This window comes from Ochotona curzoniae, unplaced genomic scaffold (assembly GCF_017591425.1).
Source record: "Ochotona curzoniae isolate NIBS_2020 unplaced genomic scaffold, NIBS_Ocur_1.0 scaffold_3835, whole genome shotgun sequence".
NCBI lineage: Eukaryota > Metazoa > Chordata > Mammalia > Lagomorpha > Ochotonidae > Ochotona > Ochotona curzoniae.
In genome coordinates this window covers 31967725-31992250 of record NW_024467114.1, presented here as the reverse complement: position 1 = coordinate 31992250, position 24526 = coordinate 31967725, and the positions used below count along the sequence as shown (strand labels likewise).

At 40.4% G+C, this 24526-nt stretch overlaps 1 protein-coding gene across 4 annotated transcripts in view; it reads left to right on the top strand.

Moving 5' to 3' along the window:
* Positions 1-24526, top strand: part of HDAC9 (histone deacetylase 9) — a 579622-nt gene that overhangs the window by 392255 nt on the left and 162841 nt on the right. For all 4 annotated transcript variants that reach the window (XM_040964718.1, XM_040964720.1, XM_040964721.1 and 1 more), the window contains 2 exons: positions 1984-2104; positions 8186-8235. In XM_040964718.1, coding sequence (XP_040820652.1) covers positions 1984-2104; positions 8186-8235 — 171 coding nt within the window. The remainder of the gene's footprint in view (positions 1-1983; positions 2105-8185; positions 8236-24526) is intronic.

Here is a 24526-nt window from a genome sequence, read left to right as displayed (position 1 = left end):
GTGCCTCTGCAGCTCTGATGTCAGTGGCAATGGACTTCAGAGCTCTAGAGAGAGGCGAGCTGTGAGGCCTGCTATTTCATGGTCTTTGTTCTTGCTTCAGACTGGGACCGCTTGTCAGAATCTATTTTCCAGGGCTGAGCTCGTTCTTGTTTTCGATGCTTCAAACCATGGAGTTACCACCACTTAACAGGGGGTGTTTCCACCCGCTCAAATCTCACCAACTGTTTCCCTTTAGTATTGACTTTGAATTTTTCTCTTGCTCATTTTTGCTCTTTGTCATTGCACCTCTTCTGTTGGTCTGATTTCCATAAATGTTCCAAGGGTTGGAATGTATTGATAAGTCACCTATTTCAGTAAGATGCTTACTGCTTGAAATGATAGCAGATCAGGGGCTGTCATGGTTTGCCTTAGTCTTTAACATTAGAATTCTCATCTTACTTATCCAGGAATAAACTTGCCAAAGTATATTTTAATTGTTCTAGACATGTAAACTGTGCTATATGATGCTGAACAATTGGTTGAAAACGAGTAACTGCAGTGCTATGGTGCTGAAGATAATGCCAGAGGAGTATTTTGGCTTACAAGGCTAGATTTGCCTTCTGTCATTTCCTTCCTGTTACCCCAGAAGCTCTCCAGCAATCTTCTCTCACCGCAAACTGTTTACTTTCAGTGACAAGCCCAGCTCTGTCTTCTGGGTCCATAAGTCCCATGTCCCCAGCCTGCACTGTCATGACCCTCACATCAGCATTTCAGAGCTTGGAAGTGTTTGCAGCCCCTGACATGAGGGAGGTTGACTGTGGGATAGTCCTGGTCCAGAGAGAGCAGCTGGCGTCACCTGCCATTTCTGAGTCAGCTGATGCTTCTTTGGTGTGCAAGATGGGAGAACACATTCTCTGTTCAGATTCTCTGTAATTCCATTGCATGTCTGCCTTACCACTGTTTCTCCGGTAGTGTTTAAGTGGCGTGTGAATGCTGTCTATAATTTTAGGGAGCACAGCAATTACTGATGGTGAAAGTGATTGAACTTTGTTCCCTAGCCTGATGTTTATCAGGCCAGCTGAGAAGACTAGCCAGTAGCCAACTCTACCTATTTGGCTAATTGAGGTTTAACTGAATACGCATTGGCTAAAGGACCATGCTGTGTCAGGTGAAGCAAGTCCCTACTCAGCCTGAGTGTGAACCATTCTCTGAGTGTGAACCACTGAGTGCGAACCATTCCCAGTAAGACATCCACAGCAGTTTGGTGTCTGTGTCATTTCCAACCTCGCCTTGATGGATGCTTTCACAAACCTGTTAATAGGAAACACTGAAGAACAGTGAACACCTACAAGACTGCATTAGATTCAGAAGATATGAAAACACTCTTCAGTTGTCACAAACATTTCTAAATACTTATTTTTTTCTGTGCTTACCCTCATCACGAGCCATTGGCCATGAACAGTTACCCATCCCGTGGTATAATCTCAGAGCAATGTTGGTCTACATTAATATTACAGTGAGGTATACACAGATTAAAAGATTAACTCACATGTCTGTTTAATAATCAAATATGTTAAAGATAATAGCATTTCCTTACATTCTTTGAGATATTCCAAGAACTTCAGGCGGATGTAATAGAAGATGGGAACAAATGAACTTCTTATCTGGATGGTAGCCTTTTTTTCATTTTTAATTTTTAAGTGGACACTTTTGCAAATAGACAAACAAAAACCAAAGCTCTCTGTATTTGTGACAGATTTCCCTTTGGTTCCCAAGCAGCGTATGCTTGAGGTCAAGTGTCTGTTCAGGTTCCAGAATCTACTGGGATCTTGCATATGGTCCTTTTTCAATCCATACGTTGGTCCAGTACTCAGCAGATCAGTGTCCTGTTTATGTCTGGCGAAGCTCAGCCCCCGACCCATCGATCATGTGAAATGTCATGTGAAATGTTTCCTTCTGACTGTTGTTCATGGAGTGCTGCTAGCTTCTGTTGTTCTCTTTCAGCGCATTCAAGGTCGGAAAGCCAGCTTGGAGGAAATACAGCTTGTGCATTCGGAGCACCACTCACTGTTGTATGGCACCAACCCCCTGGATGGCCAGAAGCTGGACCCCAGGATCCTGCTAGGTCTGTACACTCCAGCACTGTCATGATTCCAGGGCTGGTGTCAGCTCAGCAGAGTGGCAGAGGGTCGCTCTGGACCATGAGCCTTGCTGTGGAAGTCAATGCAGAGGAGACACCTGCATGGGAAAAGGACAATGCCTATCTCCTCATAAGTCCTTCCTCATTTGAATGCCCTTTAAGTAATGTGTTTTTACCTATAGGAAATATACACTGTGTGATCTCTTACTTAGGATTTGATGTGAAAAGCAAAAGAAGCTTTAACATTCTTTATTTTTTCATCACGTTTTCTGTTTGTTTTGTGTGTTTTAATTCTTTTGTTTTATGTCCTTTGTTTATGTCCTATATTCTTTGTTTTATGTAACAACTTACTTTGTATGAAAACCCTTAAAGCTGTGCCTACTAGCACACTGCATTTATTAAAAGATGGCATTTAAATTCTGAATGCAATTTTGTTGATTCCCTACCTGTGGAATTAAACTGGACAGTAAAAAAGTAGCAAAGTAATGAAGATAATTTGTGTAATGAAAAAAGTAGTGAATATACTACAAATGAATATTATATTTAATGTTTTTGGAACTTAGCTTCAGATTTTTAAATGAAATTTTATGTTGCAGAGCTTTAAATAAGCTTTAGATGCACCAGATTTGTGGAGAAAAATAGTAGCTAAGCCTCATTTCAGTTGCAGCAATTATCTTATTGATAACTTTTTATAATTAAATAACTATAGATCACATGGCAGTATCTGCTGAATTGATCCTGTTTGAAACTAAAAAGGCACATTAGGACTTTGTAGAAAGTCCCCTGTTTTCAAGTAAACCTTGAGTCAGTTCCAAATTATTTGACTCTTTCCCCTAGTTCACATTTCAAAATATCAGCTGGTCCTAAAGAATTCAGAAGCTAGTATGTGACATAAAGGAGATAACAATCATGGAAAGGAATTGGAAGAAGAAAGGAGCAAATATTGTTTATTACCCTTATGATCTTACAATGAGTGGTTAACATCCAAAAGTTTTTGAAATGAAGACATTTGGATATTTGTGTACGCTTTGTGCTTTTGCGTGAATAACATAGAGAGGGGCCAACACCGTGGCCCAGCTGTGTGGTCATCTACCTGCAGCAACAGCATTCCAGGAGGGTGCCATTTGTGTCCCACCTGCTGCACCTCCCTCCAGCTCCCTTCTCGTGGCCTGGAAAAGTTGCAGCAGAGGTCAGCTCAGCTCCTTGGGCCCCTGCACCCACGGGGAGGACGCGGGGAGGCTCCTAGCTCCTGGCTTCAGATCAACTCAGATATTGCTCTGTCTCTCTTGCCTCTTCCTCTTTGTGGAAATCTACCTCTCATATAAAAATAAATTTTAAAAAATTAGAATAGACAATGGCAACTTGTGAAGAAGTAGGTAGAAATGGGAATGCATATGCTAAAATCCAGAAGAGATACTGTTAAAATTTAGTGATGGAAAAATAATATTTACTATTATATAATATAGATGTGTAATATATAATAGAATTAAAGCTATATGTCCATAGAATTACAAATGAGTCAATCTGAACAGGTGTGCTATGAATGCGTTTTCTAGTTCCACGGGAGGAACCAGTCTCCATACATATAGATACTTTATATGAAGTCTTTTTGCTGTGGATACTGGAAAATAAATCTTACTTTAATATAAATTCATCATCTTACACAAACAACCACAAGGATGAAGCAAACCAGACATTGTAATTTTCATGGTGTTATGAGTTCAAAATAATCCCATGGACACAGTTTAATTATTTTTAGATTTACTTAAGAGAAATCAAGTAGAAACAGTACCCCCACACATTTCTTTTTGCATTTTATTAAGACCCCAAAGCATAAATCAACTTAGTTGTAGCACAAGTACTCATGGACTTCATGAGAACTGCGTAAATTTGCTCATATGTAGAATATCAACCATGCAATTTGTTGGAGAGGTGTTTGTAAACAATTCTGACTCTACATTTTTAAAGACATATTTGTGAAAGAAATGAGGTCTAAAATTTGGCAACATCACTCTTTTATTTCTGAAATGTGTCAATATCATTGTTGATTTGTTTTTATTGAAAAGTCAGATATACAGAGAGGAGGAGAGACAGAAAGGAAGATCTTCTGTCCACTGATTCATTCCCCAAGTGGCAGCAAAGGCTTGAACTGAGCCAATCTGAAGCTAAGAGCCTGAAGCTTCTTCCAGGTCTGCCACACAGATGCAGGGTCCCAACGCCTCAAGCTGCCTTCTACTGCTACCCCAGGCCACAAGCAAGGAGCTGGATGGGAAGTGGGGCTGCCGGTGCCCTAATGGGATCCCAGCATATGCAAGGCAAGGACTTTAGCTGCTAGTCTACTGCACTGGGCCCAATATCATTGTTGATTTTTTAACCTCACAGTTTTTCTTTAAGCTTGACAACCCACTGTCTTCCACAGACTGATACACATGGGTATCCCTGTTCTTTTTGGTTTTGCTTTTTCTGTTCTCTTTGTGTTCAAAGTTCTATTACCCAAATGTAAAAAAGAACTCATGGTATTTGTCTTTATGTTTCCAGCTTATTTCATTCAACATATTGTCCTTCAGTTGCTTTTGAAAACACCCCTTTTTTTTTCTCAAAACACTCAAAACGTATTTCATCTTAAACATCAATGATTTAGAAATTATCTTAATATACAGCTCAGAACAAGGACAAAGAACCTTCTCATATAGGTACATGATGAAAGTACCTGTGTCAGTAATTAACTTGGCAATGTTTCAAAAATGTTGAAATTTTTTTTTTATGTGAGAGAGTACCTGCCCAGTGGTTCACTCCCCCAGACAGCTGCAATGGAGACCCAAGCTGGGAGCTGGAAACACAGTTCCTTTTCCCGTGTTGGTGGCAAAAATCTAGTTATTTGAGCCGTCTTAGTTGCCTGCCAGGGTCTGCATTAGCAGAGAGCCAGTATCAGCAACTGCAATCAAATATCCAACCGAGGACTCTGGACTAGGGTGCAGGTGTCTCAACTACCAGGCTAACTACTCGCTTCCAGTTTGAAGATTAGTTGAAAGGAGTCACCCATTGACCTCACCGACTTTGAATGTTTGGTGGGAATTCATGTCCCTCGTGAGCGCAGTAGCTTTAGCATCGTGTGTGAGCATGGATACTTGGATGATGTGCAGTCAGGCTCCGGTGTCCAGCACACAATTCAACTTTGATAACATTTCTGAGCTGTTTCATTCGCTCGATAAATACAGAAAGTTAGCTGATTTCCACCAATATTGATTCTAAGTGAACAATTCCTTTCTTTTTCAAAGCTTAATTTTTCATCTATTTTGTCATTGTCCTTTGTACAGTTTGTATCTTTGTGGCTTTTTTTTTTTTAACACACTTTGAAGACCAGGTTTAAGCTGCTAGGTATGAATGTATAGAAATACAAAGTTATCATGATATTTCCTTCCATTCACGCTCTTACATCCTACTGCTTCCCCAAACACCACAAACCACAGATGGAGTATTTTTTTTTTTCCTAACTTAAATGGACAGTTGCTCTTGATGGCTGCATAGTGAATCTTCAGTGTGACCATCTGTCTGCCTTTGTATCTTCAAAGACACTGCAGATTATAAAATCATTACATCTGAAAGTCTGCCGTAGCATTAATACTCCTGTTTTTCTTGATTTGAAAGGCAGAATAATGGAAAGAAGAGAGAGAGAGAGATCTTTCATGTACTGATTCACTCCTCAAATGAGACAAAAGTGTATACTGGGATGGCCAAAGTCAGGAGTCAGGAACTCCTTCTGTATCTCCCAACTGAACAACAGGGACTCAAAGTGGTTGCAAGTTCATCCACTATTTCCCAGGCACAGGAACAGGAATCTTGCTAGGTGGTAGCTGGCACTCCAACCAGTACAGGATGTGATGTCACAAGTCATGCCACAAGGGCTGCATTTCCGGTTCTCATCATTTTATACTTGGAATTCAGTCCATTAAAAAGGCAACATAATGGAATGCAAAAATAAATCCAGTTAATTCAGTGAATTAAAAATTTCTTATACACCTCTAAACTTAAATTAGCCATTGTTTTCCCATTTTGTATTATATAAACATTAGTAACAAGCATCTTAAATGATATTTTGCTGGTTTCTTCAATTGGGATTTAATAGTTTTTGAATTTTTCGTTGCCACATAACATTTTTTTTCCTTTCTCTGTAAACAATGAGTTCACACATTGAGGATATGCATACACATTTTAATTTTAATATGAATGCAATCTTTAAAAATATTCAACAATGCAGACATATCCATATCAGAAGCAACAAAGAAAATATAGCTTTCTCCATGCTTTCCAGATATCATTTTTTAAGATTTTATTTTATTCTTATTGGAAAGTCAGATATACAGAGAGGGAGAGAGACAGAGAGGAGATATTCTGTCCATTCATTCAATCCCCAAGTGGCTGCAGCTGGAGCTGAGCTGATCTGAAGCCAGGAGCCAGGAGCCTCTTCCAGGTCTTCCATGCAGCTCAAGCATCCCAAGTCTTTGGGCCATCCTCATCTGCTTTCCCAGGCCACAAGCAAGGAACTGGACGGGAAGTGGGGCTGCTGGGGACATAAATCAGTGCCCATATGGGATCCCGGAGCTTGCAAAGCAAGGAATTTAACTGCTAGGCTACTGTACTGGGCCCTCCAACAATTTTAATGTATTTATTTATCTGTGTTTCAGTATCCCAGTTTAATAATGTGTTTTTTTCTATTGACTCCTCTTTCTAAATGAAGATGCCTCTCACTAGATATCATTTTGTTGGTGCACTCATATTTCTTTATCATTTTCCATCTATTAGTAAGTGCATTTGAAGAATTATCATATACTCTTATTTCTTACAAAATAAATTTGATCCAGTGACAGTAAAGCCTATTTAGACATAACTGACATTTGAATTCTACCGCAACCCTGTTCTCCATCTTAATTGTTTACTTCACTGGTGTTCAGGGGAGCCAATGGATGGGACAGATACATTGGAGGCCCTGCAGCTGGTCTACCCAGTGACCCGCAGGACTCACTTCAGAGTCACCTGTGTGAGAGGCAGAGATGCTCATAACGGTCCAAGAGGCAATCATATTGGAGGTTTTTTGAAATACATTTTTAAAGAAGAGATTTTATATTGATATTGATGCATCTCCACGTGGGGATTGTATTTGATTTTTTTTTTAAAGGTATGAATGTTGGAGAGGTCTTTTGGGCTACTTGACTTAGCGATATCTTAACTAGGCATGCTCAGCTATGTCTGAAGTATAAAGTAAAAATAGGCCTGTCTATTTGAGAAGATAGCTTAATTGTGTCCAACATGACAGGCTGTGCTTTCAGGAATTTTGTGTTTCAAAACGTATCAAAGGAGGAATTACTTTCAGCAAACAGCTGAGTTAGCATAAATTATATATAAATGTCATAATCCATTGTATGAGCGTATAAACCAACAAAAATTTTATGACCGATATTATAACCGTGCAGGCTCTCTATATAATAATATTTGTATTTATTTGATTTGGAATTCTGTGGGTTTTTTTTTTTTAAGATATATTCATTTATATTGGAAAGGCAGAATCTCAGAGAGAGGAGATAAAGAGAAAGATCTTTCATTTGCTGATTCGCTCCCCAAGTGGCTGCATTGCCTGAGCTGAGCTGATCTAAAGCCAGGAACCAGGAGCTTCTTCCAGGTCTCTCATGCAGGCACAGGTTGCCAAGGACTTGGGCTACGCTGTGCTGCTTTTCCAGGCCACAAGCAGGGAGCTGGATGGGAAGTAGAGCAACTGGGATATCAACTGGTGTCCCTATGGGATGCTGGTGCTTGCAAAGGGAAGATTAGCTAGTTGAGTGATCACGACAGACCCTTAATTTGAGGAATTAACTGTTTGTAAATACATAACACATTGGCACTCAGAAAATTGATTTTATGGAATAATTGTTTTGAAACTTCATTAATTTCCTTGTGTGGCACATGATAAATACCCTGTGAATAATATTATATATTAGCAAACATTAAAAATTTTAATGTATTTATATTCCCAACTTACATTTCTTTTTCATGTCTTTTTTTACTGTGTAGGTGACGACTCTCAGAAGTTTTTTTCTTCCTTACCTTGCGGTGGTCTTGGAGTAAGTATAAATGGGCTTGCTATTCTCAACTAACACACAGTTACTCACAAAATCTGTGTTTGTGTGTTGGTTCGGTTGTGTTGAAGGCTTCGGTAAAGACTGTGTCAGATTGAGTCCTGGCCCCGTTGTGGGTAGAGCTGGGGGCCAAGGCAAAACATGGGACCCTGTGTTGGCAGAAGATATGGGATGTTGAGCCAAGAATGGGGTGCTTCTCTTTGTGAGTTACTGTGTGTTACGACACAGGCCTCTAGACCGCTGTGTTACTGTGGAAAGACAAGTGGAGTTGATTCAGAATTCAATTTGTGACAGAATCAGATGGGCTGGACACATTTCATTCCTGGGGAAAGTGACATAAAGGGCACGCAACGCTTTGCATTACGGGGCATTTTGCTTTTGTATCCGTAGGGGCTGTTTTTACCTTCCATAATTAAAGAAAGTCGTTGACCCAAGATATTTACACCACATTTCAAGAACAAATTTGTTTAAATCCAAAGAAGAAAGTGGGCTACATTTCTGTGGGTAATTAGAACGCACTGTCTAACCTGCAACTGATTTAAAGTTAACCCTTGCCAGGAACAAGCCGTATCCTGCGGCCTAAGTGCTGAGTCATGTTAGGACAAGGTACTTTGGCATCAGGCTCCTAAGCACGAAAGTATCTAAATCAATTGGATTTCTTGGATATTGAAGGGGAAGGAGGAAAAAAAAAACAAGCTGGACTGTATCGCATGCTTGATACTGTGTGTGTGTGAGAGAGAGAGAGAAAGAGAGGGAGAGAATACATAGAATACTGCTTGTTAATACTCAAGGCAGTCTTATTTCTCAGGAAACATTGTGCTTTTAGCCACCCTTAGGTCTTTGATTTCGATGCAAATCCTAGGAGTCACTCTCGGTCTTTTGGCTATCATTTAATTTTCACCTTTGTGACAATCATGATATATTCACATAGAGAACAAGGCCTGGGAATGAGCTTGGGGTGATTGTACTTGGCAACATGGGGGCACCGGGAAAGCCGGGGACCCGCTGACCTTGCTTTTGTCTTCAAGTGCATTTTTGGTTCGAATGATCTAAGATGGACCTATTAGTTTCGCTTCCCACAAAGTTCACCAAGCCTAACTATGTAACTATAACTCGCTGTTGCTTGAGATTTTTAAGTTTCTTCCAGTTGGGTTTAACATCCACCTCTTTGCATGGACCTTTAGGGACACTACGTGTGGCAGTAGAAGGCCAGAAAACCGCTGGATGTTAATAAAGAAACCCCGACATGTGTATGTGGTCATGAGAGTGCTGGCCAAGCAGTGTCATGGGCAAACGGTATCTAAGGTGCTTGTAATTACCTTCTCCCGAGTGCCCTGCGTGCCTCGATCCCTACGTGTGTGCATGCCTTTGTGTTTGCTCTGGTTACTGCACTGTGCCTCATTTGGGATCCCCTGTGATCGCACTACAGGAAAATGCTCCAGTTGCAAAAAGGATGTTTGACCCACTCCTAGGCCTTGATTGCTGTGTAGAGAAGTAGATCATTCTGGAACTCTGGAAACCAAAGCCAGGGCAAGGCTGCTTTTTGTTCTCACTCCTCAGGGTACCTCCCTGTGCACACTGATCGTTTTCTTGGCCAGCTGACCTGCTGCTGTGTGAAGAAATCTTGAAGTCATTTCTGCCTTCCTTCCCCCCCACCCCCCCATTCACTTGATAGGCCACAAGAAAACCCACAAAGGCAGGGACGAGCAGGCTTTTATGATAATGTCGTCATCAGCTCCCAGCTTCAAACGCTTCTGCGGCTTTTGAGTTGTCATTTATAACTTGGAACTGCATCGACCCAGAATTCCCCCGATACACTTAGAGAAATTGATAACAGGCCCCGAGCTGCTTTTATGGTGCGGGGGAGGCGACTGCGATCACATCACTATTGGCAGGCAATATTATTCTTTGACATGGTTGTAAAAGTATAAAGGGGCTTATGGCATTTGTTTAGATGAGGAACGGGCTCTCAAGCTGTGCTGGGGTTTACGGGACCAGATTAGTAAGAAGCAAAGGGAATATGATGTTTGCAAACAGGATATGATTTTATATAAGTTTGGGTTTCATGCCCATACCCTGGGGAAATCCCTGCAGACAGCAGAGAATTCCACTTTTATCCTACAACAGATGAGCTCCCGGTGCCAAAAGGCAGAAGGAAAAAAAAAAAAAAAACAGAAGAAGAAAAGAAAAAAGAAAAAAAAAACCTGGGGGGATCAGTGGGCACTGGGAGACTGCAGGAATGGAGTCAGCACGAGGGTGTGTGCATGGCAGAGCAGTTCGCCCCCAGGAATGTGGAAGCCTGGAGTCGGGGTGCAGCTGGGACCTGCTGCACTGGCCCAAGCTGTCCCCACCACGAAGCTCTGTGTGGTTTCCCAAGGCCCCATGTGCTACAGCCACCCTGGGAATCTCTGGACACGAAGCCACCTTCTGATGACCAACTTGACACTGTTTTGTCCCTGCTCCATTTAATCCCACTTAGATTTAACTCATTCACAAGGGTTATAGTTGTCCTTCTGTGGTTGGGGGAGGGCAAAGAGGAGGAGGAGTAGGGGGGAGAGAGAGAGTGTGTAGGTGGTTAATCTAAAGTTCCTTTCCGTTACTCTGAGGTTTCCTCGTGACGTCATACTTATCATCCTCACTTACTCCACAGACAGCTGATGGGCATGAAATGTTTGAAGTTCTCTCTCATCCTGTCAAAATGCAAATGTGAGCTCCCACTTTGATAAAAGTGTGCACGCATGTGTGTCCGCACACAGTAAACGCGCATATGTTGCCATGCACGTGTTGTTACATATAGACCAGTGCAGAAGGAAACTGTGATAGTTGGTCCACATTTATATCTCTGTCTTGCTTTTCTATGTATTGTAGAATGTTCATTCATCTAGAAAAGTAAACAGCTTCTAAGGGAAGGCTTCGCAAAAAGGTGCTTTGGTTTTTTTTCCTGTTATTTGTGATGTCAGGAAACTGGCATTTACCTTATGACCCACTCCACGGACACAGGGTTAAATTCAAATTCTTAAGCCATCACCTGCCCCTTCCAATTCTGCCTTTGTAGGAAGCCAGAATCAGGGCGGAGATGGATATTAAGCACAGGCACTTTTCTGGCCAATATTTTAGAAGGTGTAGGTCATGTCATCTGATGATGAACCAAGAGCAGAAGCTGTGTTGCCAGTGATCAAGGAAGCTGCGGGAATGCGAAGGTAATGAGAGGAGACCACTCTTTTTGGTTGCTCAGGGCCTACCCGTTGCACTGGTTTGGATGAAAATTGCACTATGGGATCCCAGAGGAAGTGCTTCCAGTTGAGTAAAGAAAGAAGAGGGACTCACTTGAGTCCTCAGGAAGAATCAAGAATGGATGTGCTTGTGTGAGTTGTGTGTTAAGGGCTGGGAGAGGCTACTGAGAGTGCAGGGTCAGGGAAGTAAGGGGAGCATGAACTGTTTAGGCCTGAGTGAAACACTGCGTTTTGGACAATGGTACCATGCTGTTGCCAATCAGTAGATGCACTTTTTCCTTTTTAGAAAAGAACAGGTGGAGATGTTTGTGCCAAAGCCTTGCATGCTCTTGAGGTCTGAACGTGGACTCTGGAGCTTCTTTTATCCTCTGTGTATTTCATCCTGGGTTATTGCCATCCGGTTACCCTGAGCGGGCACAGTGCCTTTGGTGACATCAGCAGAAGGAGGCAGGGGGGCATCTGCTGTTCACATGCAATAATCAGGACAACGCTGATTTCCTCGTATTAGTGCTCGGGCAGTCCTGGCTTGCAATCAGTGCTTCATTTCCTCCCTTTGCTATCACCAAGAGATCCCAGTCCTCTTCCCTCCAGCACTGCACGAGGATCCTCCCTGATTGGGCATCTCTTCTTCCCCACCTCCCCATCCTAATTGTATTTGGATTTTCATTAGCTTTCAACTTGATGCAAATGATACCAGCAGGAATCCCCTAGGGCACCTGGAAAAAAAGTAAAACTGATAAGCTGCCTTTAATGAAATTGTTTGAGAATTTTCATTTCATGTTGCGGATTCCACAAAAAGATCATATTGCCCCAGATTTGGAAAACACTCCACAATATTATTCAAGCAAGAGCATGCCTTCCAAATAACAAAGGCAGTTCCAGTACTGCCTAGATTATGTTAATTGTGTATACTCCTTAATGGTCTCAGGGAGGCAGTCAATCTGCCTGCAGAGATAAACACGCACACATTACTCTGTGTTTACTACACGATGTGAACTTTTATAGAATCAATGAGCATCTTATGTCCACTGCAGGAAAGAGGGAAATTAGAAAGGAAACCCTAACTTCCTCCTTTAATTCACTTAGTTGTAGCATCCCATCTGCAATCCAGTTCTTTCAATTGCTTTGACGTTATGGTTAAACACAACAGGATGCATTTTGAAATAAGAATACTCCATTTTCTTCCTCAACGTAAATACGACTATCACAAAGCTATTAAAATTCTTCCTGTTGTGTTATCAGCATGAGAGTCCTAAAAACACTGCCATCAAAAGTTTACACATGTGTCTTTGGCATTCCAGGGGCCATGATGCTTATTGGGGGCAGACACACACAGTTTCACAAAGTTTGCTGAAAACTGAGATGAAAAGAGAAAAGTAAGGCTGAAGGGTGAGCACTGGCCCTGGCAGTTAGGATGCCCACTAAGATGCCCAGGTTTCACATCAACTACCGGGGGTAACCCAGGCTCCTGACTACAGCATCCTGGCATTGCATACCCTAGAAAGGGCAGTGATACCTCCCTGGTTGGGTTGCGGACCCCCATATGGGAGCCCTGGATCGAATTCCCAGCTGCTGGCTTTGGCTCCAGCCCAGCCTCAACCATGGTGGGTCTTGCACAGCTAGCACACATACACACATGCACAGTCTCCACTGGTCTCAAGAAATTAAGGATCAAAGTAAAAACAAATAAAAAAAAATTGTTAAAATTTTGCTTTTTTTCACTTCATCTTCAACATTCTCTCACTCCTTTAAACGAGTTATGTGTTTGTAAACTGTGGCTTTCTTTGGTGCTTTGTCCCCATAAACTTCTCATAAGGCATTAGTGATATTGATATTTTCCCACCCAAGGTCACCATTTTTTGATGTTTGTTGTTACTTCAATTTGAGCAGAATTAAAGTTGCTCTAATAGGGTTTTTCATACTGTTGTCTTACCTCAGTGTCTCAAAGCCAGTGCCTTGATCTTTTTCAGGCATATTATTTCAAAGTAGTTCTAGGTTATTTTAGTCCAATGAAATTTGAGATCCAGGCATAGAGTTTTCATAAGGTGCAGTGCGCGTGCACTCATTGAAGATGCTTCTTCTAGTTGTTGTTATCTAAATGCAGCTTAGTTCATCGAAGTCATGTCAAATGTAAGGAGGAAGAAACAACCTTCCTGGGATTTCTTTCTGTATGATTTTCTCTATAATAATTTTGTCTACTTGCCCTATTTGCCTTGATTAAAACATTGGCATAAGAGGAGAACTAAATCTGGAGACTTTGTGGTTGCTGAGCTTGATGAACATTAAGCTTTTATCTGAGGTAGAGGTTCCGTTGATCTACAAAATGGAAACTAAGCAATTAAAACAAGACAGAATAATTTGGACAGGCAGTCTTCTTTTATCAGTCACTAGTGATTGCTAATAAAAATATAAGGCTTTTGCTCAGTGAAAATTTATTTATTTTTTAAAAATATTTATTTTTTATTACCAAGTCAGATATACAGAGAGGAGAAGAGATAGAGAGGAAGATCTTCCATCCAATGATTCACTTCCCAAGTGAGTGAAGTGCTGTGCCTATCCGAAGCCAGGAACCAGGAACTTCTTCCGGGTCTCCCACGTGGGTGCAGGGTCCCAAGGCTTTGGGCCATCCTCAACTGCTTTCCCAGGCCACAAGCAGGGAGCTGGATGGAAAGTGGAGCTGCTGGGATTAGAACCGGCACCCATATGGGATCCGGGTGCGTTCAAGGTGAGGACTTTAGTCTGTAGGCCATGCTGCCGGGTCCTCAGTGAAAATTTAGAGTGATCAAATGAGATTGCTTATAATTATGTGACTTCTTGAAATGTACATAAATATAAGCCCGAATTTTTGATGCCCAAAATACGGATTTTTTTTCCTTTCTTGTATTCCTACCTGAGTATTTTCAGATCCAGATAGCCACCCTGATCATAAAGTAGAAGTCAATAAATAACACTGACATGGCATCATTAGCTTGTATTCTACCTAAAGCTTAGTAAAGCATAGCTATGAAATTTCTTTGGCTATAAACAATATGCCGATTTTCTTTTCAAATCTAAAACTGAAATAAATTAACTCACTGTTTGGGCTCTGTGCATGTATTCAGAACAGATTTCCCAGAATTTAATATCATAGCTCAAAGCAAATTATAGCCCTGACTCCTAAATCAGAATGTCACTATTATTGCATAAGGCCTTATTTTAACATAAAAATAATATGTAAATTAATGGAGTTGAATGACCAAATGATGATTCAGTTATCAACAAAGCATGCATTAAATTCTTGTTTTTATGAAGACTTAACAACATTGTTAATGTTTCAGAAGTTTATGCATCAACATACTTTGATAAATTTATCCTCTTATAGTCTAAAAATGTGATTTACATGGCGTGTACCTGGTTTTTACTGTAGCTAACTTATGTATTAGTTATTAATATGGCCAAGTAAGGACTTCTTAAAATGCTGCCTACTGTTTTCAAATGTGACCTTCCAAAGAAATTTAAAAATCACAAATACCTATAAGTAGCAAATTTTTTGTGCAGCTCAGTATTCTTCCACTTAGCCATTTTAAAGACAATTTTCCATCCCTTCATTCATTATTAAGTAAACACATGTTGAGGGTCCTCTATGTGTGATGCATGGAGCAGCATTTAAGCTCATGTTTTCCCTTTCATTTTTTCACTTTTTATTCCCTGCTTAATACCCACACGTCTCCTTTCAAGTACTTGACACTTGGTGCCAATGTTGATCTTCTGTTTTCACTCAATGAGTTTGATTGGAGTGATATGGAAGCTCACGAAGATGTGGATAGAAGGTAATAAGCATGTGTAAACAAAGCTCAAAGTAGTTTGCTAAAGACATGTCAACAGAATAGTTTTTCTATTCCATCTTTCTGGTGGTGATGTCAAACCCGCATCCTCAGAGCTGTGAAGTATGCACACAGTGTTAGTTCCTGATTCCATTAACAGCAGACATGAAAGAAGTCAGAGTCCTGTAGTAACTGCTGTACAGTTCTTTGTGCTTTTGGTGGTTGAATTAGAATCAGCAGGATCCATTCACTTGCTTATTTTTCACACACACAAACACACTCCGAATACTTACTCAGTACTAATGTGTGAGGAGATGCGGGTATAGATAGCGCTGAACAAAACAGGAAGAAACAATATCTCTATGGATATTTACATCCAAATTGGGGAGACAGATCAGTAAGAGTGCATGGGAGAGAATTATACACACGTGTGTGTGAACACGTATGATAAATGTTAAAGAACAATGGAGGCAAGGTAGTGGTTGTAGAATCTACACTGTTAAGGCCTGGAACGGGTGGTTAATGCTGGAATATAGGATGGATCAGTGAGGGGTGGAAAAGAAGTTCTCGTATTTTACATTATTTGATTTAAGAGGAATTCGGAGACTAAAGAAATCCTTGCCAAGGGTCTAAAGCTGAGGTGTATGGGGAAGCAAAAGAAGTTAAGGTTGTGGAGTGAGGCTCAACAAGAAAGCTCAGAGATTTGGGATCCTGTCAATTGCTCTCACCTGTGGAGAACTGCCCCCCACCCCCCGCCGGTTTGTTCTACAGATTCCACAATGCACCTGGCTTCCCTTTTGACCCCTGGGACTGAGGGTTGAGGAGACAAATTAGATTTACAGACACAATCCAAAATGCTGAATCTTCTCTGTACATCTGATTATTTAGCAAGTTGGGGGTCAATCAAACTTACCAGTGCACTAACAGATCTGGGCCTTAACAGTAGGTGCAGGGCTATGAGGTAACAGTCCAAATGGCTCCAGTTCTAACCAGCATTATAAGCTTAGGAGTTCTCAGCCCCTGGGGTGTTGCATGTCCATATTTTCCTATTTAAATTACGCTGCCTCATGTTAGGCACCATACTTCAGTACCTACCAATTTTCAAATCTAATGAAAACATTCTGACATTTGCATGACCTTTTCCAGTCCCTTTTGCAAAACATTTCGAGGCTCCTTGGATGACACTGTTATCTGTGGCCTTAGTTGCCTTGGGCTGTTTTCTTCCTGACTTATATCTGAACTGTAAGATCTAGCATAGCGTATTTGTTGATCCTAGTTATTTGATGCACGTGCCAGAGGATGATGATTCTAAGTTTCCATGTGCCCAGTTTTGGGTTGCATGTGCATTGTGCAGAAACAGACTTTGTGGTTCAAGTCCTGGCTGCTCCATTTTCTATCCACCTTCCTGTTGATAGCTTGGGGAAGCATCAGCAGATGGTTCAAGTCCTTAAAGTTCAAGTTACAGGGATTCCTTTGACTAATACCCATTTGTTTTGATCCTCAGGAAACTCGATGACAAATGGGATTAGTTGGCAAAACAAGGTTGGCTCTTCTACAAGACTGTGCTCACGTGATTTTGAACCTCTTAGATCCCTAGAATTGACTTAACGGCTGGATTGCCCATTGGATAAAGGGTTGAGTAAGATACCATGGAGTAGGCTGGGCCATAGAGAATCCTTAAAAAATATCTTGTTGGAGAACTAGGCTGATTCGTGAATAGCCATGCTCTACACAAAGCTGCTAATCACTGCCCTGTTCAAGGTTTTAAATCCTCACAATAATCACAGGGGTCTTAATACTCAAAATGTAACTGAGATGTTTCTGTTTCACAGAAAGGGAACATTAGCTCAAAGAGGTGTGGAACTTGCTCAAATCACGCAATTAGCAGTGTGTGATAGGGGAGAGACGGCATGATTCCAATTCTTTTAACCACAATACCATGCATGCAGAACTCACCGTAATTTCCATCTCATAGGATTGTCAACACTCCTTTCCCAAATGACACCAGCCCTCATCATAGGAAAGCACACCTACTTCTCTTGCCAAAAGCATTCTCTTTTTTATTGAAATTCTTATGAAGTATTAAATCCATGCACTCAAATATCATCAGTCTGAAATAGAAAAAAAACTACACAGCTGTACAGAATATCTTAGCCCTAGCTGGAATATTAAAATACTTTCTGCCCTAGGATAACACCATTGAGGCATGAATGAGAGGAATCTCATGTTATACAACTCCTGAGTTACAGTTCATTTTGTTAAACTACTCTTCCTCAGAAAAGGACTCTACTGTGCACTATTTACTGAATGAAGGCATTGGCGTGTTATGAAGTCCTGTTAACAGGGAGTGCACATTAAATTAAATGAAGAAGCAGTGAAACTGTGAAAATGGTATCCCTTGGCTCTAACTCTATTTGGTAGATCTGACCAGCTATTCCCTGAAACTGAATAGCAATGACAGAGAACATTAAATCCATGACTGGCCATGGAACCCACAAGAATCCACATATTACTTGACAATTCTGGGAGCCCACTAGTATCTTCCATGAGGGTCTTGAGAGTCCCTAGATGTAGCGTTTTTGCCAGAACAAACATACCCTCTACCCTTTCTTGTTCTGAGTAAGCTATTAGCAAAGGAATTTTTTTTTTATCTGTAGATGAAGAGTAGCGAGAAATTGCGCACACAAGGTCAGTGGAGCTGCCAGCATGCAGTCAATCATACTTGGAGATGGTTTGTGGCACAGTTGTAATGCACACGGCATGGCCCTGGACTCTCCAGCTGCCGCACTAATAGTTCACGCCTTCTTTCCATATGGAATATCAGTCACAGTATTCATTCATCATATCCATGGCCTTGCTTGGAATCCAAAGGTCTTCCCTGAGCTTCTCTGTTTCTGTTTCATCTCACCATGACTAAAGAACCTAAGGTGTGTGCATTATAACCTACAAGTGGTCCCAAGGGAAGGAACTGTCATTCATGTCTCCCTCTTGGTGCTGAACAAAGGAGAAAAAGCATGCGAATTCACCCACCCATTGTCATCACAAATCCATCCCAGCTCCATTTCAAGGGTCTCAGTGTTTCAGCAGAACATCCAACGTGAAATGAATAAATACGTTCAAGTTGCTGGCATGTTGCAGCGCTCCGGGATGTGAGACTGCCATTGCTGCAGACTGCAGAGATGAATGAAAAATACGCTTGAGAACATCAAAGTGAAGATGCTCAGGACCAGAACTATGACTCAGAGTATTATCATGCAGCAAGAAAACAATAAACTATCACCCCACATTATAAAGGGCCTTTGAGAAGTTTTGAAGCTGCTGATGCTGAAGTAACCATAGACCTAAACCATGAATAGTTTTATAGTTTTAGAGGGTAATGTCTTTCCATCTAATGCCAGCCTGAGAAACCAGCAATTATTTAGCTCTATTAATTATTATTTAATTTCTCAAGGTCTCCATCTCAACTATGAATAGAACGAAATACATTTTCATCTTTACAATATTATGGAGATACAGTGTAGTGATATAGGGTGTAAATTGTGGAAATGGCTACTGATCTGTAACTTAACAAGTTAGCCCTGAGTAGCCTGTGTTCTGTACAGAGTCTGCCACAGACTGCATGATCTCTAACTCCTTGCAACCCTGAGTTCTTAATCGATTTGCCTACTCAACATCTGGTCTACCATTTCAGTTACAACAGGATCAAAGTCATGCCAGGTGGGCTGATGTGGTGTGTGAATGTTCTAGGATTGAAGCATTTGGGCACAAAATCACGGTTTAGGGATTCCAAATTCTGGATTCAAATCTTCACATTTCAGTACTTCCAAAATGCTCTTCCAGCTCCAAAGTGCAGGGTCCACTGCAAGAGACCTGAGTGGGACCTGGTATTCTCTGTTTCTCACAAGAACATCAGGTGATGTCGAGGTTGCATTTTCATGCTCTGCACTTGAGAGTCAAGATTCTGTAAGACCACGATAGGGCCAATTGGTTAATGGAGCTCTGGGTCTTTGCCTAAGCAGTAAAGTGATAAATGAAATGTGATTGATCACCCTCTCTGGAGATGAAACATGGCACAGCTGGGTAGTAATACTTTGTCCAAATCTGAAACAGCTTCTTAAAAATTGTATTTTTTGAAACATCAGATAGCCAGCCCCGATTAGCTTGTCAGTGGGAATCTGATTGACCAAGTCTTAGGCAGGCTGTCTTTCTGTGGTTAATAAACATATTACTGAGCAGAGAAGTTTCGAGGGAAGGCATGGAGGATCCATGACCACAGCGAAGGCTGCAGTTGGTGGTGAAGAATGATCACCGCAGGGTGATATACAAAGCAGGCCAAGAAGGCTGGCTAGAGGTGGAGATCTGCACATAGCACTAACCAAAGAATTTGGATAGGCACTGACTCCTATTGTAGTACTAGATGGGGAAGGGATTCTGGTACCGTACTTTACATGTTCACAGCCCTAGAGTATATGAGAGAGAGAGAGAGAGAGAGAGAGAGAGAGAGAGAGCATGTTTATTTGCAAGGTAGAAGGACAGATCCTCAGAAAGCTCCCATCCACTGACTCACATCACAGTTGACCAGCAATGCTGTGATTGCACCAAGCTCAGGCCAGGATCCAGAAACGCCAGGTTTCTCACATGGATGGCAGTAGCACAATTTCTTGAATCATCACTGTTGTTCTGTAGGGTATGAATAGAGACTAGAGTCTGAGTTGGAACCAGGCATTGAACGTAGATACTCCAGGAGGAGGCCTGGGCATTCTAACTGGCATCGTAACTTGTGCGATAAATGCCTGAGCCCTCTTATCCATATTTATTAAACATCTGTTATTTGTCTAACCCTGAAGGCAGAGTGATAAAAACATCCAAATCCCTGCACTTCTGGTACTTACATTAGTTCTCATGGTATGCCTTTGGGAAGAGAGCTGTATAACCAACAATACGGATGATCTTTTTTAAAAATCCAAACCAGTCTGCCTAGGGATGCCATGACAAAATAGCAAGTATGAACCAGATTAAACCACAGAAATTCACTTTCTCCTAGTCTTCGTGACTAGAAGTTCAAGAGCAAGGTGTTAGAAGATTTGGTTTTTCCTAAAATTATTTTGCTGGATTTCTAGATGGATGTTTTATGACGTCACATAATCATTTCTTTGTGCATGTTCAGCCCTAGTAGCTCTGTCTTGTCTTGTAAGAAACATAGGCAATATTTAGGACCCACCCTTATGATTTCATTTAATCAGAATGAGATCTTCAAAGGCCCTAGCTCTAACAAGAGTCCCAGTAGGGGTTTAAGACTTTCACATAAGATTTTGGGAAATCCAAAATCTTTATCCACTATTTAATTCTGATCAAGTTACTGAACTTCTTTGCCAGTTCCTTCTGTTATAAAAAGTGACTAGTAACACCTTTACTAGTCTAGCAGGAGGACTACAATAAGTAAGATCTGTAAGATGCTTAATGGCATCCAATATCTAGTAGGATTCCCAACCTCATTCCTCACATTGTTCTTTAGATGCTGAATCATGGTAGTTATCTTTTGCCATTTGTGAGTAACAAGTTTGGCTGTATTACCAATAAATAACATTTTCCTGTCTCCTAAATTCACTGCTCCCACCAGTTTAATCATCATGACCAAAAGTTTAATATGTACTGTACATTTTAGTTTTAAGAATAGAGAATTTAGAATAGCACAATTTTAAACTTTAAAGATTTCTTACACATGAGAAAAAGTAGATATTCTATTTCCCAAAACATGGAAATCAGAAAGTTGGCCTGAAATTTTCATTTTATATATGTAAAATAGTATAATCTACTGAAATAAAACTAAAATGTCTTAAAAATTAAATGAAGCCACAATATTAATTTTAATTATTTTAGATCATTTTAAGTTATCAAGATGCTGTTTGCTGATGTTTCTTTTTTAAAAAAATCATTTTAAATGATAGAATGCACAAGTTTAAGAAGTTACTTGCTTTTCTTTCACAGTTTAGCTTTTACGCAGCATGCCTCAAATGGCACAAGCATTCTATTATGATAGAAAATCTCTTGATTAAGTCTGGTGGTTTCTAGTGTCAGTAGGTTTCTAAGATCATTTGATTATTATTTAAACTTAAACTCGATTATTCAGATATTCCTTGGGTTTCTAGCAGCATCTTTGGGTAGCAGCACAAGCAAACTAAACTCTGCAGGATTGGATGGGGCACATTTACTTTCCCAACATTTACGGTGAAATGTTCAAGGCATTTGAGGAAGAATCATGTAGCATATCCACTATGCACAGTGCATATGAAACACATTTTGTTAATGGGCACGTTAGTTTTATATTTAACTCTGGGAATGTTTCCGAAAGGAATCAACAAGCTGTTTTTAGATTCTACAAAGGAGACTGCCTAAATTCCTTTTCTTCTAAGTCATTGCCTTTCCATTTGAAATACCTCCACAACCTCTTGCAGGACAGGTAGCTTAATCTCTCTCATGTGCGGCTTCTCGGAGTATTAGCTTTGTTTCCAGTGCCAGTGATTGAACTATGCTGAATGTGCTTGGAAAAGCCTGCAAAGGCCGGCATTCATTCAGGAAACTCCAGTTGAACTAGATCCATATGTCGCTCAAAAAAAAAAGTGTAGTTTTCTGATTGGAGATCGTTTCTGACTCCCAGCATTATCACAGATGATTTTTGTTCTTTGATGTGCTACTAAATAAAAAGTAATGCTAAGTACTAAAACTGAGGGGTTTTTTTCTCAGTTAATTTTTCTTTCTTTTTTTTTGAGAATATACTATTTCTAGCATTGCACTGCACTTAAGCACTTTACACATATGGAAAAATTTAATGCTAATACGGGAGGGTGGTGTTATCTCCATTTTCTTAGGGTTTGGGTCGGTTAATGAACTATTCTGTTTCATTAGTTTGCAACTAGAAGTACAAGTTTTCAAGGTCTCTAATGCTCCAGTCAGCAAGATAAATGCATAATTAACCTTCTCATCACCAAATGTCCTTGGCAATGATGCCACCCAAAAGAATGGGGAAAGGTAGAGGAAAATTTTCTCCAAACATTCTTTCTCATATCTATTAGCATGCACTTTAGAAGCCCAGTAATGTCTCCAAAATCTGAAGTTATGGAAGTTTGAATGTGAAAACTGTTGGTGAATTCCTAGAAGGGTTATCAGCAGATAACTTGGTGGACTCCAAGAAAAGTTATCAGAACACATCACATCGATAAGACCAGCACATTTCCAATCTCATTTCCAGATGCACCTTTTTTAAACTTCTTTTACTCAAAGTTTTTTTATATTTTTTTGGAAGGGAAATCTTTCTCTATGAAATCAATGCTTCTCCACTTATCGTGTGCTAAAGGACAGACTTCTGCTTGTTATTATTTCATGTCACAGGGCCATAATTTAAAAAATACAAACCATAAAAATCAGATACAAGCGACTTTCAAGATAAAAACTCCAGTTACGTTTCACTAGCATCACCACCCCATGTTCTAACACTGTCTTTGGGCATGGTCTGGAATCCTCTCTACACACACTTCCTTGTGTTGCAGTGGTTGCCGTCCTCAGACTCCCTGCCCTGAGAAGTCTCAGGTTAAACATCAATGAGTGCCATAAAGGAAGCAGCCCAACTACTTCCTTTGAGAGGCTTTGGCTTTTTCTGCCTTCAAGTTTTCAAACTTTGTGTAAAAATAAATCACCCAGGACAGCAGAAGTCATGCACTGGCAGACCAGGCACTGTATTTATTTTTTTAAAAAACCATGACTAGGGATATTTTTCAGATGAATTCTTGTCAGTAGTTATAGTTGTAAAATTGCACCTAAGAATCCAATATCTAGCACTGCCAGCGAAATTTCATGCCATCATTCCCTTATGACAAAATGGGTTAGAACTCTGTAACTTTTACTCTTTTAGACAAAAACGCAGGCACTCCCGGTGAGCCACAGTCCCACCCAGGATACTCCTCCCCCACTAACAGGCTGCGACATGCGTCTGAACTCAGGACTCATGTGAACGTGTGGGCTGCAACTTCACTCCATCTTCATGACTTCTACATGCAACCATCCCCAGACTCCTTTTTCTGCTTTTGCCTTATCCTTGACTATGGACTCCGGTTGACTCCAATAGGTAGATATTGACCGACCAATCTCTCTAACACAAAGAAAAGTTATGAAATTCTAATTAACATATAATTTCTTCTTGTTCCAGATATAAGGAAATACTATAGGGGGAATGTTATTTTTATAATTGTTCTCTGGAAAGTCTAAAATACTTGACTATGTATAACACCTATGTATTTATGGCTGATTAACTTACTTAAATTCCAATTGTTTTGTGCAGCGCCAATAACTTTTTTCTTATTCTGATGATTACTTTTATGTGATCAATCTCAGAGTGAACAAGAAAAGAACAACAACAACAACAAAAGGAAAGACGTTAGGTGCTTGCTCAACAAAGGCTGACAGAACTACAAAGACCACTGAATCAAGGGGAAACTCAGGAAGCAGCTTCACAATTAAAAGATCCTAAATTAAAATGGTAAAACTCAAGATCCGATGGCAGTAAATCAAAGGAGAAAAAGAGATGCTGCCTAAAAACCAAGTGCTTTGCCGGGGTCTTGCTCCCAAACAACAGCTGGCGCCACAGACAGCAGTGCAGAACGGGAGCCCCCGGGAAGTGGAGATTCAGGGGAGGCTGGCTTGGTGCCGGCAAAAGAAGCAAATGGGAAATGTCCTCAGATTGCGATTGCTTTTAATGAACAGAGACTAACTCTGCATTCTTGTCCGGAAGATGAAGCTAAGTAGTTGTCTGTGTATATATATATATATATATATATCATATATACACACGTATATATAAAATCTGAGTCTTGCATTTTGATTTACTAGCATGAAGAAATAACTACATTCTAAGGAAAATAAAGTTCGATATGTTGTTTTGAAAATAATATTGAGGGAGTTGTGATTTTTCTTTTTTTTTTTTTTGCATCAGTAGCACTGGTTACTTCTAACAACTTTTTAAAAAAGCTTTCTGCCATTGCTTCCTTTATCTGCAAACAGCTGCTGCCTTTTTCTAAACATTGTTCTCAGTGTCAGAAGCTGATTCTCATGCCCAAAGACCATTTTGGGTGGTTGTGTGTGTGTGCAGCATAATTTTATAACTGATTTTTCTTTCTTTTTAAATTTCATCAAAAGACAAACCATTGAAAGACTCTGTTGTTGAAATGTCATCCTGAGCAATCTAAG